Source organism: Marmota flaviventris, chromosome X (assembly GCF_047511675.1).
Source record: "Marmota flaviventris isolate mMarFla1 chromosome X, mMarFla1.hap1, whole genome shotgun sequence".
Classification (NCBI taxonomy): domain Eukaryota; kingdom Metazoa; phylum Chordata; class Mammalia; order Rodentia; family Sciuridae; genus Marmota; species Marmota flaviventris.
Window position 1 is genome coordinate 73267380 of NC_092518.1, and position 27871 is coordinate 73295250.

Sequence of the window (27871 nt, forward strand, 5' to 3'; positions counted from 1 at the left end):
ATTTCTGCTTGATTTTTTTTCAGAATCTTTTTTTTATTGAAGTGATTTTTCACTTCATGTATATTCTCTCTGCCTTCACTCCTTACACCATCCTTTACCTCACAGATCAGTTTAATTTTGTACATACTAAATTCCTTCAATGATATTTCTTCACAGTGATATTGATGGATTCTGTTATTGAAGTATCTTGGTTTGTTTGGGGGCAATTTGTTCAGTTGCTTTTTCATGTTGTTTGTGTATATACCCATCTAACAGTATGGATCTGAGGCAGTAGAATTTCTATCCTGTGGACTTGTAGTGTCCCTGAGGCTTTCCTGTACCTCACTGTTTATGGGGAGATAAATAATAACAACCACCAATGCAAATATACAGCTTTAAAACAAATAGCTCCTGCTATGACATTTACAATGATAATTGTCACAATAAACAGAAATGATATAATCAGTTATTGCCCACAGTAAAAATAGTAAGTTTGAAAAGGGTTTACAATTTAAAATGGTGGACTGAAAGAACAGAAGTGATATAGGGTTGGGCACAGTGTGCACCCCTGTAATCCCAGCAGCTCAGGAAGCTAAGGCAGGAGGATCATGAATTAAAAACCAGCCTCAGGCAAAGCGATGTGCTAAGCAAATCAGTGAGACCCTGTCTCTAAATAAAAATACAAAATAGGCCTGGGGATGTGGCTTAGTGGTTGAGTGCCCATGAGTTCAATCCCTGGTACCCCACTCCCAAAAAAGAAGTGATGTAGGATGTGATGATTATGAGAGAGGAGATGAGAAGATAGAAGTAAAATTAAGGGAAGAATGAAAAAGAGAATAATAGAGATTGGCTATAAGCAGAAGAGAAAGAGAATCAAGGGAAACTTAAGAGAAGTGTGTGTGTGTGTGTGTGTGTGTGTGTGTATAATGTAAATTTTTTAAAAATGAAAATTAAAAAATACAAAACAAAACTGAAATATACTAATCAAACATTGTATCCTCAAAATACTGATCCATGAAAAATAACTAGCTTCAAAAATGCTAGAAATGAGAAAAAACAAATATGAATATGTATAAATGTCCATGAACCATTAAGGTCACAATTAAACAGAGGAAAGCAATAAAAAGAACCTCAATGAAAAGTTAAAGAATTGTGTTGGTTGGAATTAAAAGTATTCTCAGTTTCCCTTCTCAGCACTGTTTGGTGGGGTTGCTGAAGAGAGGGAGGTAATCCTGTAGGTGGAACTCATGTAGGCAGGGTTTAGGCTTAGGTGGATGCAGGTTCTTTGCTAAATGCCAATTGGTCTGGAGATATTAAATCAGTTCCCTCCAGGGCCCAGTACTTGCTGATCCACATTGAAAGACTGTATTCCAGGGATCTCTCCTGGGTTCTACTCATGTAGTCAAGGAGCCAATTCTTAGTCTACTACATCACCTGCAAACCTGTTTCCTGGTCTTGGGTACAGTCTCCAAACTCAATCTCTCCCGCCCCCATTCTTTCGAATTCCTGGCCAGATGTTTCTTTCCCCAGCTGGTTCTGCAAGCAACCTGGTTGGAGGAGTAGGAGGAGAGCCATGTGGGTTTCTACGACCTGTTGTCCCATGTGTAAACCTCTCTCCACATTTGATTTTCTCCTGGTCACTTAGGCACACTCTATGTTGTGCAATGTGGGTTTGCCAGGACTGCTTTTCAGGCCAAATTTAGGTTAGTCAGGAATTGGCTTCCCCAGCTGCCAGCTTCAATTCTTCAGCTGCAAATGTTTTTTTTTTTTTCCTCTGTCCACACACAGCCAGGAGAGATGCAGTTTCCTTCCTGCATGAGGATATTGTGTAGCACACCTTTAGGTTTAGTCAGGCAGTCTCTTTGATCTCTAAACTCTGTGTACCTGGACATGCCTCAGTCCTCCTAAAAATGTGGGTTTCTTTAATTCCCTTATCCTTCCACTTTGCTCATGGAGGGCATGCCCCAGATGGTGCCTCCAGTCACAGCTGTGGCTGTGGGGTACTGTGGATTTCTTCCTTATTTTGTTATAGCCAACCTCCCAAATCCCCAATCTGGTTTGAATGTCTTGTATTTAATTCCAGTAAAGCTCTCCTTTTTGTTGTTGTTGTTTACCCACCTCACTGAGAAGCTGCCTGTTTGCTTTCTTGGTTTCATAGTCAGGAAAGCAATCTTCTCTATTCCACCATCTTGAACCCCCCCACACACACTTTGCTTTATACTCCTTTGTCTTTCTCTTTTCCTTCATGAACATCCATAACCTGAACATTTGCTTTTTGATGCTATCTCCTAAATCCTATAAACTTCTTGTTTCTTTTCATTCTTTTTTTCTCCTCTGATTGTATTTTTTAAATAACCTTTCTTTGAATTAATAGATTGTTTCTTTCACCTGATAAAGTCTTCTGTTGATGCTATGGATTAGATTTTTCATTTCATTCATTGTATTTTTCAGGTTTTTAAAATAATATCAATCTATTTGTTAAATTTATTATTTTTGTCACATTGTTTTCTTGATTTCATTAAATTGTTTCTCTGTATTAGAGTTTTCTGAGCTTCTTTAAGACAATTACTTTGAATTCTTATCAGGCAGGAGTCAGCTATAGGGAAATTATTGTGTTCTTTTGGTGGTGTATACTTCTTTTTTTTTCTTTTCTCATTGCCTTACATTGATGTTTGTGCACATAAAGAAATAGGGACTTATCCCACTCATTGCATACTATCTTTGTCTGGGAAAGCCTTCAAGAGTCAAGACTGTCCAGAGATTTTGAGCAGGCCATCTGATGTAGTCCTCAGGAAGGCTTGCTGCTGGAGGCTTTGAGCAGTCTATCTAATGCCTAGGTCAACAGGTGGGAAGGCCTGTCACCTGAGTCCTCAGGATTGGCCTGAAGCCTAAATACAGTGTGGTAGACTAGTGTGGACTTTGGGGATGAGCCCGGGGCCTGGGTCCACAAAAGCAGGCCTAAATCTTGTACCTCTGCTGGCCAGCCTGAAGCCTGAGCTCACAAAGGTTGAAGTGGTGCTGGGGTGGGCCATAACCTGAACCTGCATGGGCTGGCCTAGCTCTTGGGCAAGCTTAGTACCTGGAACCATTTAAATAAACCTGGCATCTGAGTCTCTAAGTGTGATCTTTGAATCTCAATCCAAGGGGTCTAGCCTGGCATCATAGTCTACTTGAGTGGGCATAAGGCCATGGTTCCTCTGGAACCTGGGGCACAAGAACCATCCTGAAACCTGAGACTGGCCTGATGCTGGGGCCACTCTAGAGCCTGAGTCCACAGGGACTAATCTAGAACTTAGGATCATAGGTACTATCCTGATTCTTAGAGCACTGAGGCAAACCTGAAGCCTGTGGCTGTGGTGCTTGCCTGAAGGCTGGGTATGCAGGTGCCTCACTTAGAAGTTATATCCAAAATAACTACCCTAGGTCCTGGGTCTTCAGTGGGATAGGCTGGGTCCTGGATACTCAGGTGATCCTGGAAACTGAGTCTCTGAGTACATGGTTCAGAACTGGGATCTAGTGGAATATGCCTGGATCTTGGTTTGTTAGAGCATGGGGATAGAGGGGCCAGCCTGAAGGGCGAGGCTGCAAGGGCTGGAGGATCCTGCCTGGCGCTGGGTCAGGCCTGAAGGCTCAATCCACAGGTACAAACCTGGAGCCTATATCCATATCTGCCCAGGACCAGAGTTCACCTCAGCATTGAAACAACCTGGAGACTGAATATTTTATAGATTTGGAGACTGGGGTGGCAGAATCTGGACTGGGACCAGAACAGTCCTGCAAGTTCAGCCTTTTAGCACCAGCCTGGAATCTGGGACTATGGAGACCTGCTTAGTTTTGGGTTTCACTGTGGCAGACCCAGTGTTGGGGTTCAAGACAAAGTCTGGTTCTAACTTTCCTCTTCTTCCCTCATACACAGGGTATCTCTCATGCTGTACCACTTGGGATTTGGGGAGGGGTGATGCAGGTAATGTTGGTCTTTCCTGTACTCTTCAATTCATTGTATTTCTGCACTACACCCAGAAGCTATTATCTCTCAACTGATTTCCTTAGCTCTTGAAAGTATTTTCATGTGTGAATAGTTGTTCACTTTATCGTTTTAGTCAGGGAGTAGCGGGATCAAGCGCTAGAGGGTCTTATTTTTCCATATTTCTGACAGCCATCTTAATCATTTTAATTAGAAAATACTACATACTTTTTGCAAAACTTTAGATAGTTGTACAGAGAGTTAAACATTATTTTATCTCCCCTTGTTCCTTTTCTTGCTTAACTTCCCAAAATTAACTACTTTTAAATTTAGTTTACATCATTCTATACATTCCTATGAATATATGTGCATATTTAATTTTTATTAGTGTTGGGGATTGGACATATTGTATTTGTTCTACAAATTTTAACTTAATACATCAATGGAATCTCTTCATGAAAGTATATATGATACCAAATTGTACATTAAATGCCCAAATAATAAACAAATTTGGATATTTTGTGATATATGCCCTTTAGATAAACTAATAAACTTTGGTATAATACATTGAAGCTCTTAAGGACTTTAGATAAAAGTGTGGACACTAAGTATAAATGCAAAATTACTTGGCTTGTGTTACTTATTACATTGAAAAATACTATAGCATCAATTTCTGTATCTTAGTGTATATACTCACACACAAACACAATCTTTGGGGGTTAATTGAAATTTGTTTGGCCAAATGGTTGTCCTAGTGTTTGTACAGTGATAGAAGATATTTGCCTATGGTGGACAAAGATGATTTGTAGTTCCAGGTGATTTTCTTTTTCTTTTCTTTTTTTTTTTTTGCAGTACTGTGGATCTAACCCAGGGCCTCATACATGCTAGGCAAGCACTTACCATTGCTCCACATCACCAGGCCTCTCCATGTGATTTTTAGATAACATTGGAGTCATATCGTGAGATAAGTGACAGACATAAAACAACAAATTTCTAAGATTGTCTACTATAAAACTCAAAATATCAGGCTAAGTTTTAAAACTCAGTCTTTCATTATTGATTGCCCAAATCATTCTATGAAGCTCATGAAGTTACTGATGCCCCATGACTATTCCTTTAAAATGTCATTGACTAGACTTATCATACTAAATGAATGTAACTTTTCATATTAGACATTAGAGACATTCTTAATATATGCATATTAAGTTGAATGTTTTAGAAAAAGCTGTATTACTGCAGCCTCATAAACAGTCAAACTTCAAGTGGTATATGAAATATATAGTTGAGGAAAGAAATTGGTACCTGTATGTATCCATTAAAGTGATACATTGTCTTACTTCCCTTTATTTTATTCATAGATGCCACTTGGAATGAACAGGGAAAGACTGAACTTTTTACAGATAACTTTTGTCGAGTATGTGGAGTGATGCTACAGTTCGAATCACAAAGGATTTCGCATTATGAGGTTGGTTAAGTACAGCGGTAATAGGGTTGAAAGCAAGTTTTTGAATATAGCAAGTAAGTTTCATATAAGTAATCTTATTTGATGATTTCAAGAATCCTGTGAAATGGTGGTATTATTTCCCTGTGATGGAGAATACTGGTTCAGAGAGGGACAGTAATATACTATCTTAAGTTTGGGGAATCCAGATTTAAACATAGACTGTTTCCCTATATCTATTTTACTTACTTCACATCATTCTCCCTCCTTTATATCCATCAAGCAACTATACTATTCATCCTTATAGTAAATATTCCACGTGGTGTAGGAAACTATTAATGCAAATCAAGGGAAACTGTAGAACTCCAGGGATTTCCTTTTACAAAACAAGATGACTACACTAACAAAATTAACCAGTTATTGACTTGGTCACATGATTTTAGATACTCAAACATAAATTCTTCAGCTAGAAGAGAAAATGTTTAATGTTCTTACTCTTTTAGTTAATACATTAGGAAACAGACCCAGGGTGATTTTTTTTCTTTTTAGCATTGGGATTGAACCCTGGGGTGCTTAGTCACTGAGCCACATCCCCACACCTTTTTAAAATTTTATTTAAAGACAGAGTCTCATTAAGTTGCTTAGGGCCTCACTAAGTTGCAGAGGTTGAACTTGTGATCCTCCTGCCTCAGCTTCCTGAGTCACTGATGTGTGCCACTGAACTTGGCCAAGGGTTATTCTTCATAGCTATTCATTGACATGATTAAGCCTAAAGTGATTTCTTCTGATTTCATATTCAGTGTTCTTTGCTTTCATTGGATATTGTTCTACATTATACATAATTTGATGAACCGTTAAATTTCTTTCATATCTGATATCTAGATTACCAAAAGTAATAGATATCTTTACTTTAAACAGTGTAATGCCCATATGACTTTTTAAAATACTTATTCTATTTTTGTCCATTACTAATCTTACTGGAAACTATATTTTAGTCCTTATGTTGACTAGGATTAAATTATTATAATTACTGAGAGGAAAATTTTGTTGGTTGTGGATGAAGAGCTTGGTTCAAGTCATAGCTCCACCATTGAATAGTGGTATAACCCTGGGAAAGATACTTCACCTCTCTGAGCATGTTTATTGAATCTACAAAATGTGGGTAGCAAAAGTTTTGAAGTTGCATTTATTAATATCTCCTTTTATATCTATGCTTATATGTTTAAGAAACTATTCTATACACTTTCTTCTAAAACTTTGAAAAGTTCTTCTTCATATGTCAAAGTGTTTAATCATCTGGTATTGATTTTTGTGCATAGAAGTGGATAGTATTTCTTCATATGGATATACAGGTGATACAATAGATGATATCCCAGAACTGTCTGTTGTATAGTCCATCCTTGCCCCCACTGATTTGTGGTGGACTCGTCATTGTATACTAATTTCTACCCAATGGTCTGTTTTGAGGATATTCTTCTGTTTTATTATATTGGATTGTTTCCCTATATCTACAGCAATTTCACCTTTAAGTCACAGCTTTATAAATTAAATCACAGTATCTGTAAGAGAAATTTATATTATCTGCAAAAAATGTCACAATAAAGTCAAATATAAGCCACACATTAGGTGATGTTTATAACTCATATAAATAACAAAGGATTAGTGTCTAGAATATACAAAGGATTACCACTAAGTTAGAATAAGAACCCAAAATAAAAATGGGAAAGGGTTATGAACTGCCTATAGAAGAGATACTGAATTAGTGATCAAACAGGAAATGCAGTTAAAATGATATTGTGATACTTTATATGGGTTACCATATAAAAGTGATAATTTATATGGACTACCATGTAAAAACCATAATACTGGCAAAATATAAAATCTAATGATACTTAACACTTCAGAATATCAGGAGACAGAAACACTACCTTGAGAGATATAAATTGCCTCAGAATGTTACAATACCTCATAAGGTTGAAAATTCACATATTTTAGAAGCCAAGAATTCCATTTGAAGGTATCTGTTCAAAATAAACTCTTAAACATGTATGTTAGGAGATATGTTTATTGCAGAAATGTTTGTAAAAGCAAAATAAATTCACTTGATAGAGGACTGGATGGGTAGAATATGGAGTAGAATATTATATAGATGTAACATGAATGAACTAGAACTATATGTATCAATATGGATAAATCTTTAATACTGAGTGTTTTTTTTTAAAAATTATTTTTTTAGTTGTTGTTGGACATAATATCTTTATTTTAATGTGGTGCTGAGAATTGAACCCAGGGCCTCACACATGCTAGGCGAGCACTCTACTGCTGGGCCTCAACCCCAGCCCCTTTAATACTGAGTTTCAAAAAGCAATTTGAAAAAAAAAAAATATATATATATATATATATTAAGTGATTCAATTTTTGTAAATTTTTAAAGAGCAGTATGTAAACTTTACATACACATGTAAATGTGGTCAAAGAATAAATGCAGGAAAGGAAATGCTATATATCAGATTTGCCTGTGGGGAGGAAGAGAGGTGGAAAGGATTGTGGGCATGAGGGTTTAGGACTGTGTCTATAAAATTTTACCTCATAAAAAGGACTTTTGAAAGAAACAGAGCAAAACCTAGACATCTATTGAAACTAGATAGTGTTACAGGCTTCTGGCTTGTTGTTTCCTTTCCTTTCCTATTCTGTATGATGGACTATTTAAAATTCTGTAAAGAGAATAGTTTACCATTAATCTAGGTACATATATGATTGCAGAAATGGTGTGACTCTACGTCGTGTACAGCCAGAGAAATGAAAAGTTGTGCTCCATTTGTGTACAATGAAATGAAATGCATTCTGTTGTCATGTATAACTAATTAGAACAAAGAAAAAAATACAAAACCCCCCAAAACCCCCAATATAGAATTTACTTCTCTGTTAAAAGTGTATATGTTGTGTCTTATTTCTTTTATTTTTTATCATATCTATGTTTCAGTCATAATTAAAGTTTTGGTTATCTCTATTAAAAAAAGAGAAATGTTGCCTCAAGCAGTGTGTTAAGAAATTGTTCATTTACGCTCTCCCTACACTAATATCTTGGTTTTTCTTACGTATTAGGTTATATATTTGTTCAGAGATTGTTTCTAATATGGCTTGAATCCAGAAAGGTTTAATTCCTCACATAAAATATTTTGAGAGGTAGGCAGTGTTAGAATCCTATGACAGCTCAGTACTATTAGGAGTGACCTAGGCATTTCATGTCTTTCTGATCTGATGAACTGGCTTTTGTCCTCACAGTTACCTGTGGTCCAAGGTTAATTCTGTCCTTTTCAACATAATTCTAGAAGCATGGGGGAAGTAGGATAGAAGAAGGGCTTATCCTTTTAAGGAAAATTTTAAGGAAACGTCCCAAAAGTTTCACCAAACACTTCAGATTATTACTGGCCAGAATCTAGTTACATGGCTACATCTTATAGAAAGGGAGGCTGAAAAATATATTCTTTTGTTGGGACCATTGACGAGGGTTTGTAACTAAGGAAGAAGTCATTTGATATTGGGTAGCAACTAGAAGTCTGTCAAAAATGAGAACCTAAAAATGATTGACTTCTAAATTGTAGCATTATTTTTTTATGTTAAGTGAGATTTAGAGATTTGAAAGCCTGTGAAGTTTTTTTTTCATAAGCAGTACAGTTAAAATGTAATAAAACTCATGAGTACTGTCTTTAAATTCAGAGAGATATAAAATATTGATGACTTTGTTATTGGATAAACAAAGTCATATTATATCTTTTTTCAGAGTGAAAAACATGCTCAAAATGTTAGATTTTATTTTCAAATGCATGGGGAACAAAATGAAATGCCTGGTAAGAGAATGAAGATGCATGTTGGGAACCTTAAGGTGAGTGGTCTATGTTAATGTCATAATGTGGGCTGGGATTGTGGCTCAGTGGTGGAGTGCTTGCCTAGCATGTGTGAGGCACTGGGTTCAATTCTCAGCACTACATTAAAAAATAAAGATATTGGGTCCATTTACAGCTAAAAATATTTGAAAAAAATAACTCTGAACTTTGAGCTATTGAATCATTCTAACATGCTTGTGCTTATTTCAGGTGCATAGGAGTGGAGTAGTAGACAGAAACAAATTTTGTGATCTCTGCAACATGATTTTTAGCTCTCCAATTGTTGCTCAATCTCACTATGTGGGGAAGGTCCATGCTAAAAAACTGAAGCAACTAACGGAGGAACATTATCATGTATCTCCATCAGGATTTCAACCAGAAATGGGTAAGGTTCTACTCACCTCTTTTTGTTTTTTAGAGAGAGAGAGAGAGAGAGAGAGAGAGAGAGAGAGAGAGAGAATTTTTAATATTTATTTTTTTTAGTTTTTGGCAGACACAACATCTTTGTTTGTATGTGGTGCTGAGGATCGAACCCGGACCGCCCGCATGCCAGGCGAGCGTGCTACCGCTTGAGCCACATCCCCAGCCCCTACTCACCTCTTTTTCTTTAATAAAAGATCCAGACATCTTTTCCCTCAAACCTGCCATCCATTTTTTATAAGGCAGACTTTCACTTCAGTTTAAACAATTTAATTATTTTTCTTCTACTCAGTTAATCTCTTTCTGTGTCCTTGTCAGTGGAGATTATAATTGCTAGCTGAATGTAAAAGGTGTTATGACATCTCACTTTCAGTTTGCTAAATCCAAATAAAGCAAGTGACTTGCTATACTGCTGTAAATATTAACAATTAGCTAGAGCTCTATCAGTTTATAATCAAGTCACAAGCTCTTTAACACTTTCTTATTTCTGCCCCTTGGCATCTTCTTTATTGCTATAGTACTTGCCAAAATGATGTCTTAAATGTGTGTTCAGAACAATGTCTTCACCATAATATAATCACAGATGCAGCCTTTCCTGGCTATAACTGCAGGCCAAAAAAGTTATTGACTTTCCTTTTACCCTGGCTTTCCATTTATTTCTTCCTATGAATATAAAGAAAAAGTACCACTAGCATTATCAATCAGTAGTTGCTGAGTAATTTTGTTATGTTAAATTTAAAAGATACAGAAAATTATAAAATATTGTTTTTTTCCCTTCTTCTGGTGATGTTGGGCCACCAGTGCAGAGAGATCTGACCCAAAATTATCTAAAAAGGCAGAGCACACTCTGGGAAACCCAACTTCTATTTTGAAAAACTTGTGTGCAAAACAAAAAAGATGATGATTAATCCTCTGAAATAAATATTTTTTCACATTCTAAGTAGCTTCAACCTTGTAGTACTAAGGTATACCTGGCATGGAAAATTCATCTACATTAATTCCTAAGTCATCTTATAGGCATCACCCAGCAAAGTCAATGCTACAAGAAGCAGTATTAAAACTTACTATTTTCTTAACAAATGAAACCAGAATTTGTTTTTAAAGTTATTCTAGTCTTTTAATTGTTGTATGTTTTTTTTCTGACTGCCAATCTAATGAAGGACAGAATTAGTGTGCCTTAAAATAGAAAGTATTTTATAACAACCATATCTTCGGACACCAATATCCATTGTCTTGGCCTCAAGGAGAGAAAGTGAAATAGCAATGAAATAACTGGAATTGTAGAAACAGGTATAGTTTCATGGTCTTAACTGCATCAATTTTATTCTGATGCAAACATTATAAGTCTAGGCAGGGGCTGGGACTGTGGCTCAGTGGTAGTGCACTTGCCTGGTATATGTGAGACACTGGGTTCGATTCTCAGCCCCATGTATAAATAAATAAAATAAAGATCATCAACAACTAAGATAAAAAATTTTAAAAAAGGAAAAAAAAGTTAAAATTAAGCCTAGGCAGAATAGATGCATTTGCTATGGTACTTAAAAAAGACATCAACTTAGAGGTTGGTACCATTTGTTTTACACTAAGACAATTGTCATACTTTTATTGGTTCCTCAAATGAACCAATAAAATTTAGGCAATGCCTCACACTGCACACAGCCCTCAGCACAAAGTATGGGCTCAAATAATATTCACTAATAATACATAGCAGACTACAAAATTGTGTGACATTGGGAAAGTTAATTGGACTTTTTTGGCTCCAGCATATTTGGAAAACAAGGATAATAATATCTGTTTTGTAGAGTTATGTGCATTAAATAAAATAATGCATGAAAAGTGTTTCACCCAGGACCCAACACACACTAATCTCAGGAGACTAAGAATCAGGAACTTTCTAACAAAAGCTGGTTGAAAAAAGAAGACAGACCTAGAAAATCTTATGAAATATATGTTTCCTTTCTCCTCCTCAAAAAAAAAAAAAAATTTAGGCAATGCCTGATATGGAAAATTCCTTCCCTCCCAAACCTGGTGATAAATGAGTGTTCAAATTTCCATTCTCACAGAAGGAAGTTCTTTTTGACTTGAGTTCTTATATCCAGCATCCCTGTGCTGAAAAAGTCCAAAGATGCTGGGTTTTTAAAGAATTCTAAATGTCTGTAATACTTTATGAATGCAGCTCTAGTATATGAACACATACTGATCTCTTTTCATTATAACTATTTCAGCAGGTATGCCTGTTCGTACTTACACAGAGTCAACCTTCCTGAAGCCTTTTGCTGCCAAGCCTCCTCCAGGTGGGACTAAAGACAAGACTATGCCTTCCACTTCCAGCAGTGCTTTGGATTTGAATAATCTGTCCTGCTTCCTTTAATAGTCCAATAATGGCCCAACAACATTATGTTGGGAAAAAACACAAAAGAAATGAAGCTAGGAAGACATTTGTAGACAAGATAAGAGAGAAACCTCTTCCAATAAAATCAAATGCAAATGATAAACAGGAACATTATCCTAAAACTCTTTCATGGGAAGTTCATGTTTCATAAAACATACTAGTTTATTTATATAACATTTTATTCTTATTGAGTGAGGGACTGAGGGTATTCATGGAATCATGGAATTTTAGATAATTAAGGACTTTGAAGTCCATCTACTTTGATCTGTTTGTATTCTAGAAAATGAAACACAGGATGGTTTAGGTGACCCTTATTAATTCAGAAGTAAATATAGGTATTCACATGGTTGTATGCTATCTTAGGTTCATAAAAAGTACTTTAAATTTGTATTGTGATGATAGTGTTCATTCATTAAATATGGCTTAAGTGTCTCTTGTGTGCTAGGCTGGCCATTCTTGGGAATACAAATGAGAATATATCGTTTTCCCTGAAGAACCAAGTATGTAAACTAGTTGGGTTAATAACACTTTATTGCATGAGGATAAATAGATACAAACATACATACACATACATATTTATACTCACATATATATGTTATTTGTGTGTATATATATATATGTATATATATATATATATATATGTTATTTGTCTACATATTTTTGGTAACTAGAAGTGTGAAGCATTATGGTTTATAAGATCGTCATAGACTTCTGTGATTTCAGTTGACAGAAGTGGGAAGGAGAGATGATGAATTAAGGACTTGGAACTAAGAAAGTCTGGCAAGAATTCAGGCACAATATAGACTGATCCTGACTGGAGTGATCCACTTGCTCTTCTAACCATGTTTTTTTTTTTTTTTCATTTTCCCCCACAGGCACCTTCTCACTACTAGTGTATTTTATTCCCCTTTCATACTTTCTCTTCCACTCATTTTTTCCCCTCAACTTGCTGTTATTTTTCAATTCTTTCTTTACTAGACTTTGCTATTTCATGTGGAAATGCTCATTACTCCTATCTTCTTGAAGCTCTATTCTTTGTCATATGTAATTCCTTATGCTTTGGTTCTTCTAATGTGTTTCTGTTTCTTACCTGTTCTCTATATGGGCTCTTTCTTTGTGGTTGTTCAATACCTAGATGTATCCCCATAATTCCATTCTTGACCTTACTCTAGAAAACACAATTCAAATCTATTCCTCTGGTTTCATCTCTCATCTGTAGGCTTATGACCTTATGTCAAACTTTAGACATACATATTCAAATGGCAGCTGCTGTTTTACCTGGATACCTCAAAGCCATTTCAAATGTATTCATCCAAAGTAGAAACCTGTGAACTCCCCAATGCTACTTTCTTCATTTTCTATATCTAATCAGGCACCAAGCTATCACTGTTTTATGTCTTTATCTCCAGCCATATTCTTCCCCTAAATTCTTAGGTCCCTAACATCTTTCCTAAAGTTGTACTACTCAGATTGTGGGTTGTTGATCAACACCATTGGCATCACCCGGAAGCTTATTAGAAAACATAATCTTAGGCCCCACTGCAGACCTACTTAGTCAGAATCGGCATTTTAACAAGATCCCTAGGTGATTTGCACCCAGTAAATTTTGAAAAGCATTATCCTTCCATAACCTCCTAACTACTCCCCCTCTCTCCAGTTTTTTTCTGCCCAAACATACCCTCAATTAAACCACTGAAGTGTTTTAGTTAAAATGCAAATATTTTCTTGTTGTTCCCCTTCTTAAAAAACCCTCCATTGTCTCACCATCTTCTAAGAATAAATACTAAGCTTCATAGCTATGCACCTTCTTATTCCTGCCTTTCTTCTCCAGGCTCACTCTTTACTGCTCCCTGCCATGATCTATGCAGGTTATTTCCTGTGAACCATTTGTGGTTTCCAGAAACCATTGTCTTGTTTCTTGTCTCTATACTTTTGTTCATGATGTCATATTGCCTGAAATAATTCCCATAACCCTCCTCTGGCTAACTCCTATTCATTGTTTAAAATGCAGCTGCTACCTGGAAGCCATTTTACTTCCTTCAAGGCTAATTTTCTATGCTTTCTTAACTTGCATTTCCAAGTATCTCTCCATGTGTTTTTATCTCCCATTACAATGTGAGATCTTTGAAGGAAGGGGCGTCATCTAACTCTTTTATAATTCCAGTACTAGAAATAAAAACTGGCACAAAGATTAGTCCTACCTCAATAGAGATTGGTATAATATATAAATCAGTGAACTGTTAATTAATATTTATCAAGTGCTTACTCCATGTTTGTACTATTTTATCCTACTTAAAGTGATTCAACATATCCCCCAAAGTTCCATATATATGTGGTTTTATCTATGATCTTATTTTATTTCTTTTTTATTATTTTGGTACCAAGGATTGAACCCATGGGTGCTTAAACACTTAGCCACATCCCCAGTCCTTTTTATTTTTATTATAAGACAGGGTCTCACTAAGTTTCTTAGGGCCTCAGTAAGTTGCTGAGACTGGCTTTGAACTTGTGATCCTCCTGCCTCATCATCCTGAGCTGCTGGGATTACAGGTGTGCACCATCACTCCTGGGTATTTATGCTTTTAAATGTTGATTTAAGCAAGTGTAGAAATAGAAGTGATAGGGCTTCTGAAGGTAAAATATGTTTAGAGAAATGACAGACTTCCTATTGTTAAGATATTTTTCCTATCTCTGAGCTGAAAGTATCGGAGATAAGTGGCTTATAGTTTAGTGGCATAGAGTAAATTTTAACTGAGTCAACTATGAGTAGTGTTTGCACTTTTGTCACTATTAAAGGGGAAATCATTTTAGTACTCTGAAGTTTCAAGGTTATTATAATGAGGGATAAAGAATTTTGGTTAAATTTTCATATGATGAGGAGGGAGGAGAATGATCATCAATTTAATTTAATCCAGTCATTGAAGTCATTTTACACTAGTTTCTGAAGCTAGAACTCAAAGAATAGATTTGTCCTTTCTTGCCTATTGCCTGAAGAGCAGTAAACATTTGAGAATTTAAAAATTGCTAGAGAAATTAAATTAACTAATGAGTATTTCAAAGAACTGTGGCAGTAGAAGCCCATAATACAAATAAGCAGACAGTAAGAAAAAAACTATTTGACATATGCCACCTTAACTCTTTCACTCTTTACCAGCTTTCTCCTTTATGTTTCAACCTTCCTCTCCATCTGCTGTTACTTATATGTGTTTCTTCCATATCTAATCTCTTTTCTCGTTTTTTTTTCCTTCATCATTCTCACTGCTTTCTTTATGTCCTTCATCCAGCCCAGGCCTTATTAGCACAGGAATGGCTACCATAACGATATGGAACTAAAGTATGTATGTATTTTTATTTATTGTATTTGTTTTGTTTATCTTACTAATTTCTAGCTCTATTATTGCACTTAATGTCTTGCCTTCACATGCAATTCAACATATTTAAAAGTGAATCAATAATATTCTCTAAAACTAACTTGAATTTCCCAAGATTTCTGTCTTTGCCAGTAGGACCATTATTTATTAGCCATCTATACTTGAATCTTTGAGGGCATCTTTGACTACTTACATGCTGTCCATCCTCAAGTATTATAAAATATTAGAACTGGTTCTCCTTTCTGTAGTCCTTCATTGTATTTCCTCTACCATCATATTGCACCTTAATGCTGTAAAAACCTTTTGGAATGGCTTGCTTGTACCTCTTACATTCTAGTAATGAAATGTTAAGCCTGGATCAATTCTGTTCTCCACCTTTTCTATTTCAGCATACAGGCTACTGAGTAATGCTGAGAAAATTATATAGGTTTAGAGATTGAGTACCTCTTCAGAGTCTTGGTATCTAACCACTTTGGGTCTTTAGTCCTACTTAACCTTTTTCTTTTCCTTCACTTTTCTCCTTAGCAATCATGTTTAATTATTTTTATTTATATATAACAGCGGAATGCTGCTATATATAAATAAAAAATAGTATAACCCCGTTCTTTACAATTCTTATTATATAGAGAGAGCTCAATTTTTCATATCTCTGGTTGTATACGTAGAATACTCAAACCAATTCGTGTCTTCATACATGTACTTTGGATAATAATGATCCTCACATTTCACCATCATTAATAATCCCATGGTCCCTCCCTTCCCCTCCAACCCCTCTGCCCTGTTGAGTTCCTCTATTCCTCCCATGCTCCCACTCCCTATCCCACTATGAATCAGCCCCCTTATATCAAAGAAAACATTTCTGCATTTTTTGGGGGGGTTGGCTAACTTCACTTAGCATTATCTTCTCTAATTCCATCCATTTATCTGCAAATGCCATGACCCTTAACAATCATTTTAAAACTGTATCACTCTCCAAGACTCTCTTCCCTTGCTCTACGCTCCCCCTCATCATACTTCTTAGACAAGCTTCTTTCTTAATTTCATCAACAAGGAATTGTCCATCAGATGTGGATTACTAAGTATCTTGCCCTTCCCAGATCCTCTTCCTCCTCTAACCCTAAGTACCCCCTGCAGATGCTCCTCTTATAACCCTGAGTTCCCTTTTAACTACTGCACTCTTCTTGTCTCCTCTTAGCCAAGTTTCTGTTTTTTAAAAACTTATTCTACCCTTACTGTCTTAATTTGTTATTCACTCACTCCTCAATTCACTGCCATTGTTGGTCCATATTCACCCAGCCTTCATGCTACCACTCTATCATATCACTCCAGTGAAACTACTCCTCACTGGGTCATAGTGACCTCCAAATTTCTAAATGCAGTGGACGTCTTTACTTAGCTTCCTAAAACATTGTTTTCTCTGTTCATCATTATAACCCCATCCTTTACATTTTATACTTTGCATAGGCTCCTCATTCTCTACTCTCTTGGTTTAAAGAGTGACACTCTCCAGGGTTTTTATCATTATGTTGCTATTCCTATGCACACCTATACATTATCTTAAGGAGATTTCACCCATTCTGATTATTTTAACTATCCCCATGTCCTGACATCTCCAAAATCTCTCTGGACTTTTTTCTGTCTGTTCAGACTCTTATCTATAACTGCCTATTGGATAACTTTACATGAATGTTTCAAGAATATTTCATATATCCTTAAGTATTCAAACTTATACTCATCATTACTTACGCTTCTATTCTGTAAAACAACACTTCCTTCTGAAGTTCCAGTTTCAGTTAGTGGGATCACCACCCACTCAATTACCAAAGTAGGATTCTGGGAATTATTTTATCCTCCTCTAGATTCCTCTCTCTCCCTTACCCCTCACTTCACCTAGTCACTAAGTTTTACCAATTTTGATACTAAATATTTCACCAACTTGCCTGTTTCTCTCTATTTCTACTTAGAACCTTTTAGTCCATGTCTTCATTTTCTCTTGCCCTGTTAATTATATTCACTTCATATATGTGGTCTCCTTACATATAGGCTTGCTCCTCTTTTTAAAAAATATTTATTTTTTAGTTATAGGTGGACACAATGTCTTTATTTTATATTTATGTGGTGCTGAGGATCAAACCCAGTGCCTCGCGCATGCTAGGCGAGCACTCTACCTCTGAGCCACAATCCCAGGCCCGAGGCTTGCTCCTCTTAAAATTATATTCTATATTGTAGCCAAAAGAGACATTCTTCAAAAACACATAGTTGAACAACCATGTCATTTACTACTTAAAACACTTCAAGTTTTCTTAACATACAGAAAAAAAGTTTTAGGTCTTTGATCTGACCCCTTATGCCTTGCTCAACTTGTCCCCTGGTATTTTACTCAAAACAATTCCAATTTTTAAAAAATCCCTTAAAACCTATCAGTGTTTTTTCCTATTTCCTGTATCTATAAGGCTCTTAGCAACTCTTTCCATCAAGTTAACTATTTTTCATCCTTCCAAGTTTAGGTAAGTCATTGTCTTTCCTGGTAACCCATTTTTTGCAAGTTTTCCCACAAATTTTTATTATTATTTTTTTGGATTGTCAGTAAGAGTAAGGAGTTTAATTCAATTATTAGAAGAAAAAGACTTTTAGAATGGATAACAAAGTAAAACAATTCTACAATGTATCAATTCTCAAAATTTTTGCCTCAGGACCTACCCTCTTATAACTCAAAAATTATAAAGAACTACAAAGAGTGTCTACTTGTGTAGATCACTTCCATTGATATTCACTGTTTGGGAAATTAAAACTGAAATTTTTATTTTTTAATAATTATTATTTTCTCTAAAATAACAAAATAAGCCCATGGCATATTAACATAAATAACATTTTAAGGAAAAAAAACTACATTTTCTAAAACAAACAAAAATTTAGTGAACAGAGTACTACTGTGCTATATATTTTGCAGATCTCACTAACACCTGGCTTGAGAGAATAGCTAGATTCTCATATATGCTGTAAATATAGTCTGTAAATTCCAGAAAGCAAAAATAAAACAGACAAATCTGACCACTATGCAATAAAACTAGAAATTAATACAATTGAAAATTTAAAAGATCCTTTCATCTGAAAATTTTTATTGGTTCTTTTTAGTTATACATGATAGTAAAATCCATTTGATATAATTATATAAGCATGGAATATATCTTATTCTAATTATGATGTCATTCTTGTGTATATACATTATGGTGTGATTTACTGTGGTGTATTCATATCTGCAGATAGGAAAATTATGTCAGATTCATTCCACTGTCTTTCCTTTTCCTTCTCTTCTCTTCATTCCCCTTTGTCTAATCTACTGAATTTCTCTTCTCCCTCTGCCTTATTGTGGGTTAGCTTCCACATATCAGAGAAAACATTCAACCTTTGGCTTTATGGGACTGACTTATTTCATTCAGAAGATAGTCTCCAGATCCATCCATTTAATGGCAAATGTAATAAAAGCATTCTTCTCGATGGCTGAGTAATAAATATTTCATTGTGTATATATACCACACTTTCTTTATCCATTCTTCTGTTTAAGGGTACCTAGGTTGGCTCCATAGCTTACCTATTGTGAATTAAGCTATAAACATTGATGTGGCTGCATCATTGTAATATGCTGATTTTAAATCCTTTGGATATATACTGAGGAGTGGGATAGGTTGGTCAAATGGTGGTTCCATTCCTTTTTTTTTTTTTTTTTTTTTTAGGAATCTCTATACTGCTTTTCAGAATGGTTGCACAAAATTGCAGTCCCACTAGCAATGTATGAATGTACCCTTTTCCCCACCTCCTCACCAACATTTATTTTTAATTGTCTTTCTTGACAGTTGCCATCATGACTGGAGTGAGATGAAATCTCTGTAGTTTTAATTTGCATTTCTCTAATTGCTAGAGATGTTGAACATTTTTCATACATTTGTTGACCATTCATATTTCTCTTTTGAGAAGTATCTTTAGACCCTTATACTGTGCTAAATGCCTATGCTTCACTGTGCTCCCATACCTCTCAAACATACTTTTCTTACTTTTATCTGAGATTGAAATCCTTTGTTCATTTATCTGTTTCTCACATTGGTCTTGTTTAATTCATTTCGTACTTCTAACATGTAGCATGATGCTTGGTGCCACATAGATACTCACTTTTTGTTGAACAGATTGTTCAAATTCCACACATCATGCTCATTTCTGTCTCTTCCATCTTTGATGTTGTTTCATCCCCTGGTAAGCTTTCCTTACAATTCAAATCCTTCCTGTACTCTGTGATCCATCACAACTTCCCTTACTGCTATAGCTCTTGCTATTATACTTTTTATATTATAGTCTATTGTTCATTGGCAATTGCATAAATTATAGCCCCACAACTGACTCACTCTCCTTGAGACAAGGGGTTATATTTTATTCTGCAATATACTTCTTAGTGCTTTATATGGTAATGAGTTTTTCTCAATTTATATTTGGTAATTGCTTATTTTAGGCAGTAACATGTAGAGGGATAAACATAGATTTAGAGATGTGTTTGAAGCCACTTGTGCATTTGCACCTCAAATTTGTTGGGTAAAAAGTAAAAATAATGTAACTTCATAGGATTGAACAAAGGTGAAGTGAAATAATGTGTAAGTGTGCGTGTGCATGTGTGTATGAGTATGTGTGTAGAGAGAGAGAATAGATTCCTCTGTGTATATATAGATATGTGTATGTATGTGTGTGTACGTATATCCCATCACAGAATAGGTTTAAATATTAATTTTTTTAAAAAGTTTTGTTTTCTATCATAATTCTAAGACAAATAATTTGGATGTTTTTTGTTTTTCTTCATAAGTTCCAAATTAAGCTGCTTTTTATTTTTTTACTTTCATGTAACTTTCAATTGCTGCCCCCGCCATTTAATATATTAGACCAGAGGTTCTCATCCTTGACTACACATTAGAATTATTTGAGAGGCTTTTAGATATCCCAATGCTCATATCATTCCACTGGTCAATTAAATTACCATCCCTGGATCCTACACATTGTGTTTTGTTTTGTTTTTTAAAATTCATTGAGTGGTTCCAACGTGAAGCCAAATTGGAAACTACAATGTTAGATTATAAAGACATACCCTACCCAATTCATGTTTTAAAAATAAAGACCTTTATTCAAGGAGTTCTGAGATAGGTCTGTGATTAGGAGAAGATTGGACATCCAAGTACTGAGTTGTCGAAGATTCTGAAAATTCCAAGATGCAAAGAAGCCTCAGTTTCTGGATAAACTCAGAAACAAAGGATCCTAGCAGGGGCAAGTACAGCAAATCTGAATGGGGCGAAGGAGTAGTTTCTAAGATAATGGAGAGTGTAAGAAATAATGAAGTTTTATTATAGGATTAGACCAGGAGTTCTGATCTTTAGATCAATGAATAGGTTTCCTGTCTTCACAGAAAGTGTTTACACATTTTTTTAACATTTATTTTTTAGTTGTAGATGGGAACAATGCCTTTATTTTATTTATTTATTTTTATGTGGTACTGAGGATCCAATTCAGGGCCTTGCACATGCTAGGCAAGTGCTCTACTGCTGAGCCACAATCCCAGCCCTGTTTACACAGTTTTTATACATTATTTTCTGAGATGTCTACAGATGAGAAGAAGAAAAAAACATCATTCTGTGAAAAAGCCAAGAGCTAAAGTAATAGTAATCACACCACAGTACTAGAACTGCCTCTGGATATATGATCGGCAGCTCTTCTGAAGTCCTTTGTTGTCTCTATTAGACTATGTCGTAATTGTGGAGAAACAAAGGAGGAATTAAAGATAAAACTACATACTGTGTATTTTATAATTATAAGCACTAAATAAGTGCACAAATGCTCTGATATATAATCTGAGTTTTTAATCACAATAAAGATCATTGGCTCAATCTAGGGAAGGTGCTCAACAATAGCTGAAAGTACAATCATCTGAAAAGCTTTCACAAAGTAAGGAAGCTTACTTTAATTGATCTTACGTGGAGCTGTATCATGAATATTTCCCCCAAACAATTTTAATATAGCCAGCATTGAGGACAACTTATCTAGAGGAAGCCAGGATTCCTTGCATAACTTGAGTGCCTTAAAAAATGCATAGTATTGGCCATATAAATCTGAACCTTAAAATAAGGATAGTAGTAGTAATTTCCTATAAAAGGTTTTTGTAAAGATTCATTTTAGTCCCATGTTTTTCAGGAAGTCCAGAATCTTCAGTTGATCATTATCAAATCAGGGAGCCACTAATCACAAACTTGAAAGGGGTTGAAATTAACCAAGGAACAGGAAAATATTCCCTTGGTATATTTCTCATGAAATATCAGATAATAATAACTAATGATATTCATTAAAAAACAAATTCCCTGTCCCTGCCCCTAAAAGAGTGAATCATGTTCTGCAGGATGATACCCCAGGTGATTCTTATCAGAGAAGTTTAGTAAACATTATAGTTTAAGTTGATATATTGTCATTCTGCTATTGATTTATGGTAGGAGGATATATATACCATAAGGATATATATATAACCCCAGGATATATATGTGTGTGTGTATATATATATATATATATATATATATATATATATATACACACACACACACACACACATTTATATGACCCCAATGCCCAGTTTTTATGTTTGTCATCTAGATTGTACTTTTCTTGGTATCAAAAAATATGGGAAAAATTATAAACAGAGAGTGACATGGTGAGCATGAAATCAGAATACAGGGATAGGAGGACAAATTTGGGAATCATTCATTCAAATTTTTACATGACCTGCTGAGCTCTTCTGGTATCACACTGAGTATATCTTAATAGTGAACAGAGTCTCATGTCTTCAAAGTCAGCATCTTTCTTTCCACTTGACAGTAGTCTTTTATTTCTGTGAATAATCTTCACTCAGACAAAACAGATACACTTCATAATGATTATTTTAGCTTCCTTTCCATGATTAGCTTATTGTTTGATATACAAGAGGGTGACCTTAGTTGTCCTTAATATCTCTACAGCACCAATTTATTGCCTCATTTCCTAGTGTGGGATTGTTTTTATATTTGACTTAGGAAATTGATTAATTTGCTTCTTCTGACCAAAGATAAAGTAGAAGGATGGTGAGAGTAAGACAATGAAAATAATTTTTTCCTCCACTTCTATCCAAGAAGCAAACTATTAAGGTAGTTGTTGGACATTTCCTATTTTATAGTTTTTGACTCTTTTAAAATGGTAACTAGCAGTTTTGTTTTAGAATTTTGCTTTCAGCTTTAATCCTATGAGTGGGGCTCACTGAACCTCTCTCCTTTCTAAAATATGTGGAAATTACTTTTGGTAGCTAATGCACTACAGTGATTTCAGGTAAGAGTGTAAAAATTTGCTTTTGTTTGTCTTTAATCTTTTGGGACATTTCAGACTTTGGTTGGGTGGAAAAGAATTAGTGGCAAACAAAAAGAGGTTTGTCAAGGGACAAAGAGTCAAAAGTTGTGCAAGCACACTAAATTTGAGGTGCCTGCCACACCATCATGTAGCAACAGTAAGCAAGCAGATACCAGATTTTTAGGGAATAAATCAAGGCTACAGAAACAGTGTGGTATAGTGCAAAGAATTCTGGGGATTAAATTAAGAAACATGGGCACAAAGGCTCACTACTACTAAATGGCTCTGTGACTTTGACTAAGTCATTTTGCCATTCTGGGCCCAGTCCTAATTGGGAAATTTCAAGTAGATCATCTCTAATAAATTCTTCTCCAGTCCTAATATCAAATGATTCTAAGTGTATCCACACTAACCTTCTTAACTTGAACTTTCTATTTTTTTCAGCATTTAATATGAGAACCTACATTTGCCATATTTGTAGTATAACCTTTACATCTTTAGATATGTTCCGGTCCCACATGCAAGGGAGTGAACATCAAATTAAGTAAGTTGTTTTTTTGATAAAATGTTCCTGACACCAAACATATATTTTACAAAACTTCTCTGGGCATTCATTTCCTTATGAGTTGAACTGGATATGGTTAACAGTATTAGTAACATTGTACACTAGTGTCCCCAAAGGTGTTCTTGTGTCATGATAGTGTGCTGGAAGAGCTGGCTCTTTGATATCCCTCCTGACCAGAGAGCATTATATTTTTTAGAGAGATGCTAAGGAATCATTCTCAGGCTAACCATACAAATTCAAAGCATTTCTAGAAGCTTGGCTTAGTTCCACGGTTTCAATGATCCAGTCAACATTCAGTGAGGTGTAGTGGTTAAGAACAAAGGTTTTGCTGTTAGACAGACCTGGATCAGAATACCAGATCCATCTTTTATAAAGTGTATAATTGTGAAGAACTCTTATATAAGATTGTTAAAAATGAAATATAATATACCTGACTTGAACATAGGTGGAGCTCAATAAATGCTTAGTTAACAGTTATTTTAAGGAGATTTTAATTGAATGTACAATTGAGGAGTGGGTAATTTAGGTAATACAACAGAGGGATATTTAATTGTTATATAATTGGCTTATTTTTAAAAAATCAAATATAACATTTCTCTTACTTTATTATAGATGAATATTTAGGACCTAAATTGTCTGACTTGCCAAAATTAACCTACATTTAGACATGTTAAAAAGAAATTCAGGGTTCCAGAATACTTGCCACATTTGTAGATCTATCCAAGGAACTGGTTAATCAAAACACATATCATTCTAACATTCAGTTCATACCATTTATTAGAGCATTAAATATTAATGGCCCTTACTCACACATCCAAACATGTCTTAGGTTTTTAGTACATCAGCATCTGATATATATGCTCCTCCCTTTAATCCCAGCCAGAGAAAGTTTTCTTAAAAACAAAAATTGTGAGATTCCTGGGAGATATCTGATTATTCCCACTGTATCTTTTTACCATGAAAAGTAATTCTTTATAGCTTTTAACCTGAGGTTGATTTTAAAATTTTATTTGGATTTTTTTTATTTTGAGAGCAAAGAAAATATTCAGAATAAAATATTCTTGTAACAAGAACTTTCTGTCCTTTTTGCAGAGAATCCCTTGTTATCAATCTAGTAAAGAATTCAAATACACAAAATTCTTGCCAAGTTGAATGTGCAGATTATATCAAAATGCAGAAAACGAGAGAACTAGAGTATAGGACTTGTTTCAGAAAGATGGAAGAGAATTATTTGGAAAGCCTTGGGTATAGAGAAATGGTTGATTCCAGACCCAGACCTAAAATGTATGAAGAAAGACTTCCATTTGAGACTTTTCAGACATACCCAGGACCATACAATAATTCACAAGCAGTGGAAAACCAGTTACCGCATTGCTTACCAGCTCATTCAAAGAAGACACATGACTCTTTCAAAGATGAACTTGAAGATTACATCAAAGTGCAAAAAGCTAGAGGACTAGATCCAAACACTTGTTTTAGAAAGATGAGAGAAAACTCTGTGAACCGAGGGTATAGAGAAATGGTTGATTCTGGACCCAGACAAAGAATGTGTGAGCAAAGATTTTCTTTTGAGACTTCCCATACTTACCACCAATCATACAGTAGTTCACCAGTGGAAGGCCAGTTACCTCATTGGTTACCAGCTCATTCAAAGAGAACATATGACTCTTTCCAAGATGAACTTGATGATTACATCAAAGTGCAGAAAGCCAGAGGATTAGAGCCAAAGACTTGTTTCAGAAAGATAGTTGATAGCTCTGTGGAAACTCATAGGCACAGAGAAATGGTTGATAGCAGAACAAGATACAGAATGTTTGAGCAAAGACTCCCATTTGAGACTTTCCAGACCTATACAGGACCATACAAAGGTTCACAAACAGTAGAAAACCAGTTACCTCATTGCTTACCAGCTTATGACAGCAAACAGAGACTAGACTCTGTAAAGTACTGTCAACTTCCCAGAGACTATTTCTCAGAAAAACCAGTACCTCTGAGCCTTAGTCAGCAAGAAAATAACTCTGGTCCATATAGTGTAGAATGTGAAATTTATAAGCACCTTTCCTCAGAAAACAACACCAGTGACCATCAAGCAGCTCATAAACGGCGACACCAGAAGAGAAGACGACACCTTGAGGAAGGTGAAGAAAGGCAAGAGAAGGAGCAGTCCAAGCATAAAAAGAAAAAGAGTCATGAGGATATGGATTTAGGCGAAGACAAGAGCATCCAACAAAGTAAACGAGAAGAGGATAAAGTCAGGGTCAGTTCAGGAAAACTTAAGCATCGAAAAAAAAAAAAAAGCCGTGATATATCCTCTGAAAAAGAAGAACGTAAGCACAGGAAAGAGAAAAGAAAATCTGTTGAAGAAAGGACAGAAGAGGAAATGCTTTGGGATGAGTCAATTCTTGGATTTTAAACTTTTAGTTTACCAAAGGATGATTTGAAGAAAACATTATGGGTTTAGATAAAGACAGGAGAATCCAATGAAAAAAAGGAGAGTTTGATATGGTCATTGTTGGTGCAGGAAAGCTTCGTTGTTTTGTGTGCAAAAATTAAAAATGAATTGAAAGAAGAAACACACGAAAAGCCTAAGTCAGTTTTAGAAAGAAGAACAGCAGAGAAAATCAAACCTATGAAAGAAAAACAGAAGAGTCAGTATTTCGGGATGAATCTGCTTTGGGATTTTAAACTTTTAGTTGGTGTTTCCTCAAGGATGAATTGAAGAAAACATCAAGAAGATGAAATTAGATAAACACAAGAGCATCAGATGAAAAGGAGAGGTAGATACAGCCATTGTCAGTTAAGGGAAACTGGTTTTCTCTTTTCTTTCCTTCCTTCCTTCCTTCCTTCCTTCCTTCCTTTTCTTTCTTTTTGTAAAACTTGAAATTTAATTGAAAAAAGAACCAAAAAACCCAAACCTAACCTCTGAGAAACAAGAACATAAGAACACAAGAAGAACATAAGAGAAAAGGAAACTTATAAAAGAAGACAGAAGAGTCAGTGCTTTAGGATGAGTCTATCCTCTAATTTCAAAACTTCCTAGTTTTATTCCCTTAGGGTTGAAGAAATAGGTTGAAAAGTTTGGATTTATTAAATAATTATTTGATTTTTCACATGGACAGTTAATGTAATCTCTATAAAAGCCAAGTGAACTGAAAGTATTCACTATGCCTTTTCCTAAAATTACTTTTCCTCAATTTTTTAAAAAAGAAGAAAAAAAGAAAGAAAGATTATTAAATGTATCTTGCATAAAATGTAATTTCCCTAAATGGGGTTGTTTCTACTTTGTCCATCAGATTGCTGTGATAGTGGATTTTTTTACCCATGAGAGATAATTTATTTTTTAATGAGAGAATTATCAAGAGTTGCAGTGTACAGCCATACCACCCTGAACTCACCTGATCCTATTTGTTCTTGGAAACTAAGCATGGTCAGCCCTGTGGGAGTCAAGGCATTGCTGAATCCATTCCTTTTGGGGTTTGTGTTAGTGTTGGTGGTATTTTATTATCGATGTGTTTGTTTATGTTTCTTAGTTTTCTCAAAAGAAAATGTATGAAACAATTTACACTGATTTTTTTCTTTGTTAAATCTAATTTGCAGTGTATTTTTGTATTTTCTAGTTCTGAAAGTGAAAAATTAAATAGTCTATAACAAACTTAGAAGATATATACTTTTAAAAAAAGTTCTCAAAGTGCTGATACAAAAATCACTCTATATTCTGGAAGTGTTTATATTAAAGTGTTCTGATTTCTATACATTGTTTTATTTAAATGATCATTTTCCATCCATAGATGATTGGTCTTGGAGTGAAAGGGCAGTAACTAAATAGTTTGCACTTAATACTTCTGGGAAGATCACACTATAAAGCTATAATAATTTCAGTGCTTTTACAGCTTGTCTAGTAGAAGCTGGTACTTTATCTTGAGCTTAGTATTATCTTAGAAAAATATGACCAGCTAAATACTTGAAACTGAAGAAGGAAAAATTTTAAGTGATAGGGGCCCATGAGGGTTTATTACCTTTAAATTGTTTGATTTTGATGATTTTTTATTCTGGTGCTCCTTTTTTTTATCATCAGCAACTCCTGTAAGCATTTGAGCATCACTGTGGTATAATAGAAAGTATAATGGCCTGGGAATCCAAATCCCAGGGTTGGATTCCAGTTGTACCATCAAGTTGCAGCGTGATCTTGAGAATGCCATCAGAATCCAACATGGAGTCACCAGGAATAGGAAAAATAGGCTATAGTAGTCCCTTCACGTGCTAAACCTATTCAACAAGTAAGTAAATTTTAATGGTGATATATCTGCATTTAGGCAAGCCATTTCATAGTTGGTTTTTATATTTGAAATTTAAATAAAATGGTAGATATGTGCTAAAGCATGATATTATTGGTTGGGCTTATACCTAGTTAAATAAATAGTCCCAAAAAGTTAGATGGTCCCCAAATCATTTTTTTC

The 27871-nt window shown here is 35.1% G+C and overlaps 1 protein-coding gene across 6 annotated transcripts in view; it reads left to right on the plus strand.

Annotated features, from left to right (window-relative positions):
- Positions 1-27005, plus strand: part of Zmat1 (zinc finger matrin-type 1) — a 46235-nt gene extending 19230 nt beyond the window's left edge. Inside the window, exons 2-8 of one of the 6 annotated variants that reach the window (XM_071606367.1) lie at positions 3896-3943; positions 5302-5408; positions 9169-9270; positions 9482-9656; positions 11917-11985; positions 23294-23393; positions 24507-27005. In XM_071606367.1, coding sequence (XP_071462468.1) covers positions 3896-3943; positions 5302-5408; positions 9169-9270; positions 9482-9656; positions 11917-11985; positions 23294-23393; positions 24507-25827 — 1922 coding nt within the window. In that variant the 3' untranslated portion in view covers positions 25828-27005. Of the gene's footprint in view, positions 1-3895; positions 3944-5301; positions 5409-9168; positions 9271-9481; positions 9657-11916; positions 11986-16121; positions 17962-23293; positions 23394-24506 lie in introns of those variants that run through there. The other 5 variants (XM_071606365.1, XM_071606366.1, XM_071606368.1 and 2 more) reach the window with 5 other exon arrangements.
- The last annotated feature ends 866 nt before the right edge of the window (positions 27006-27871 follow it).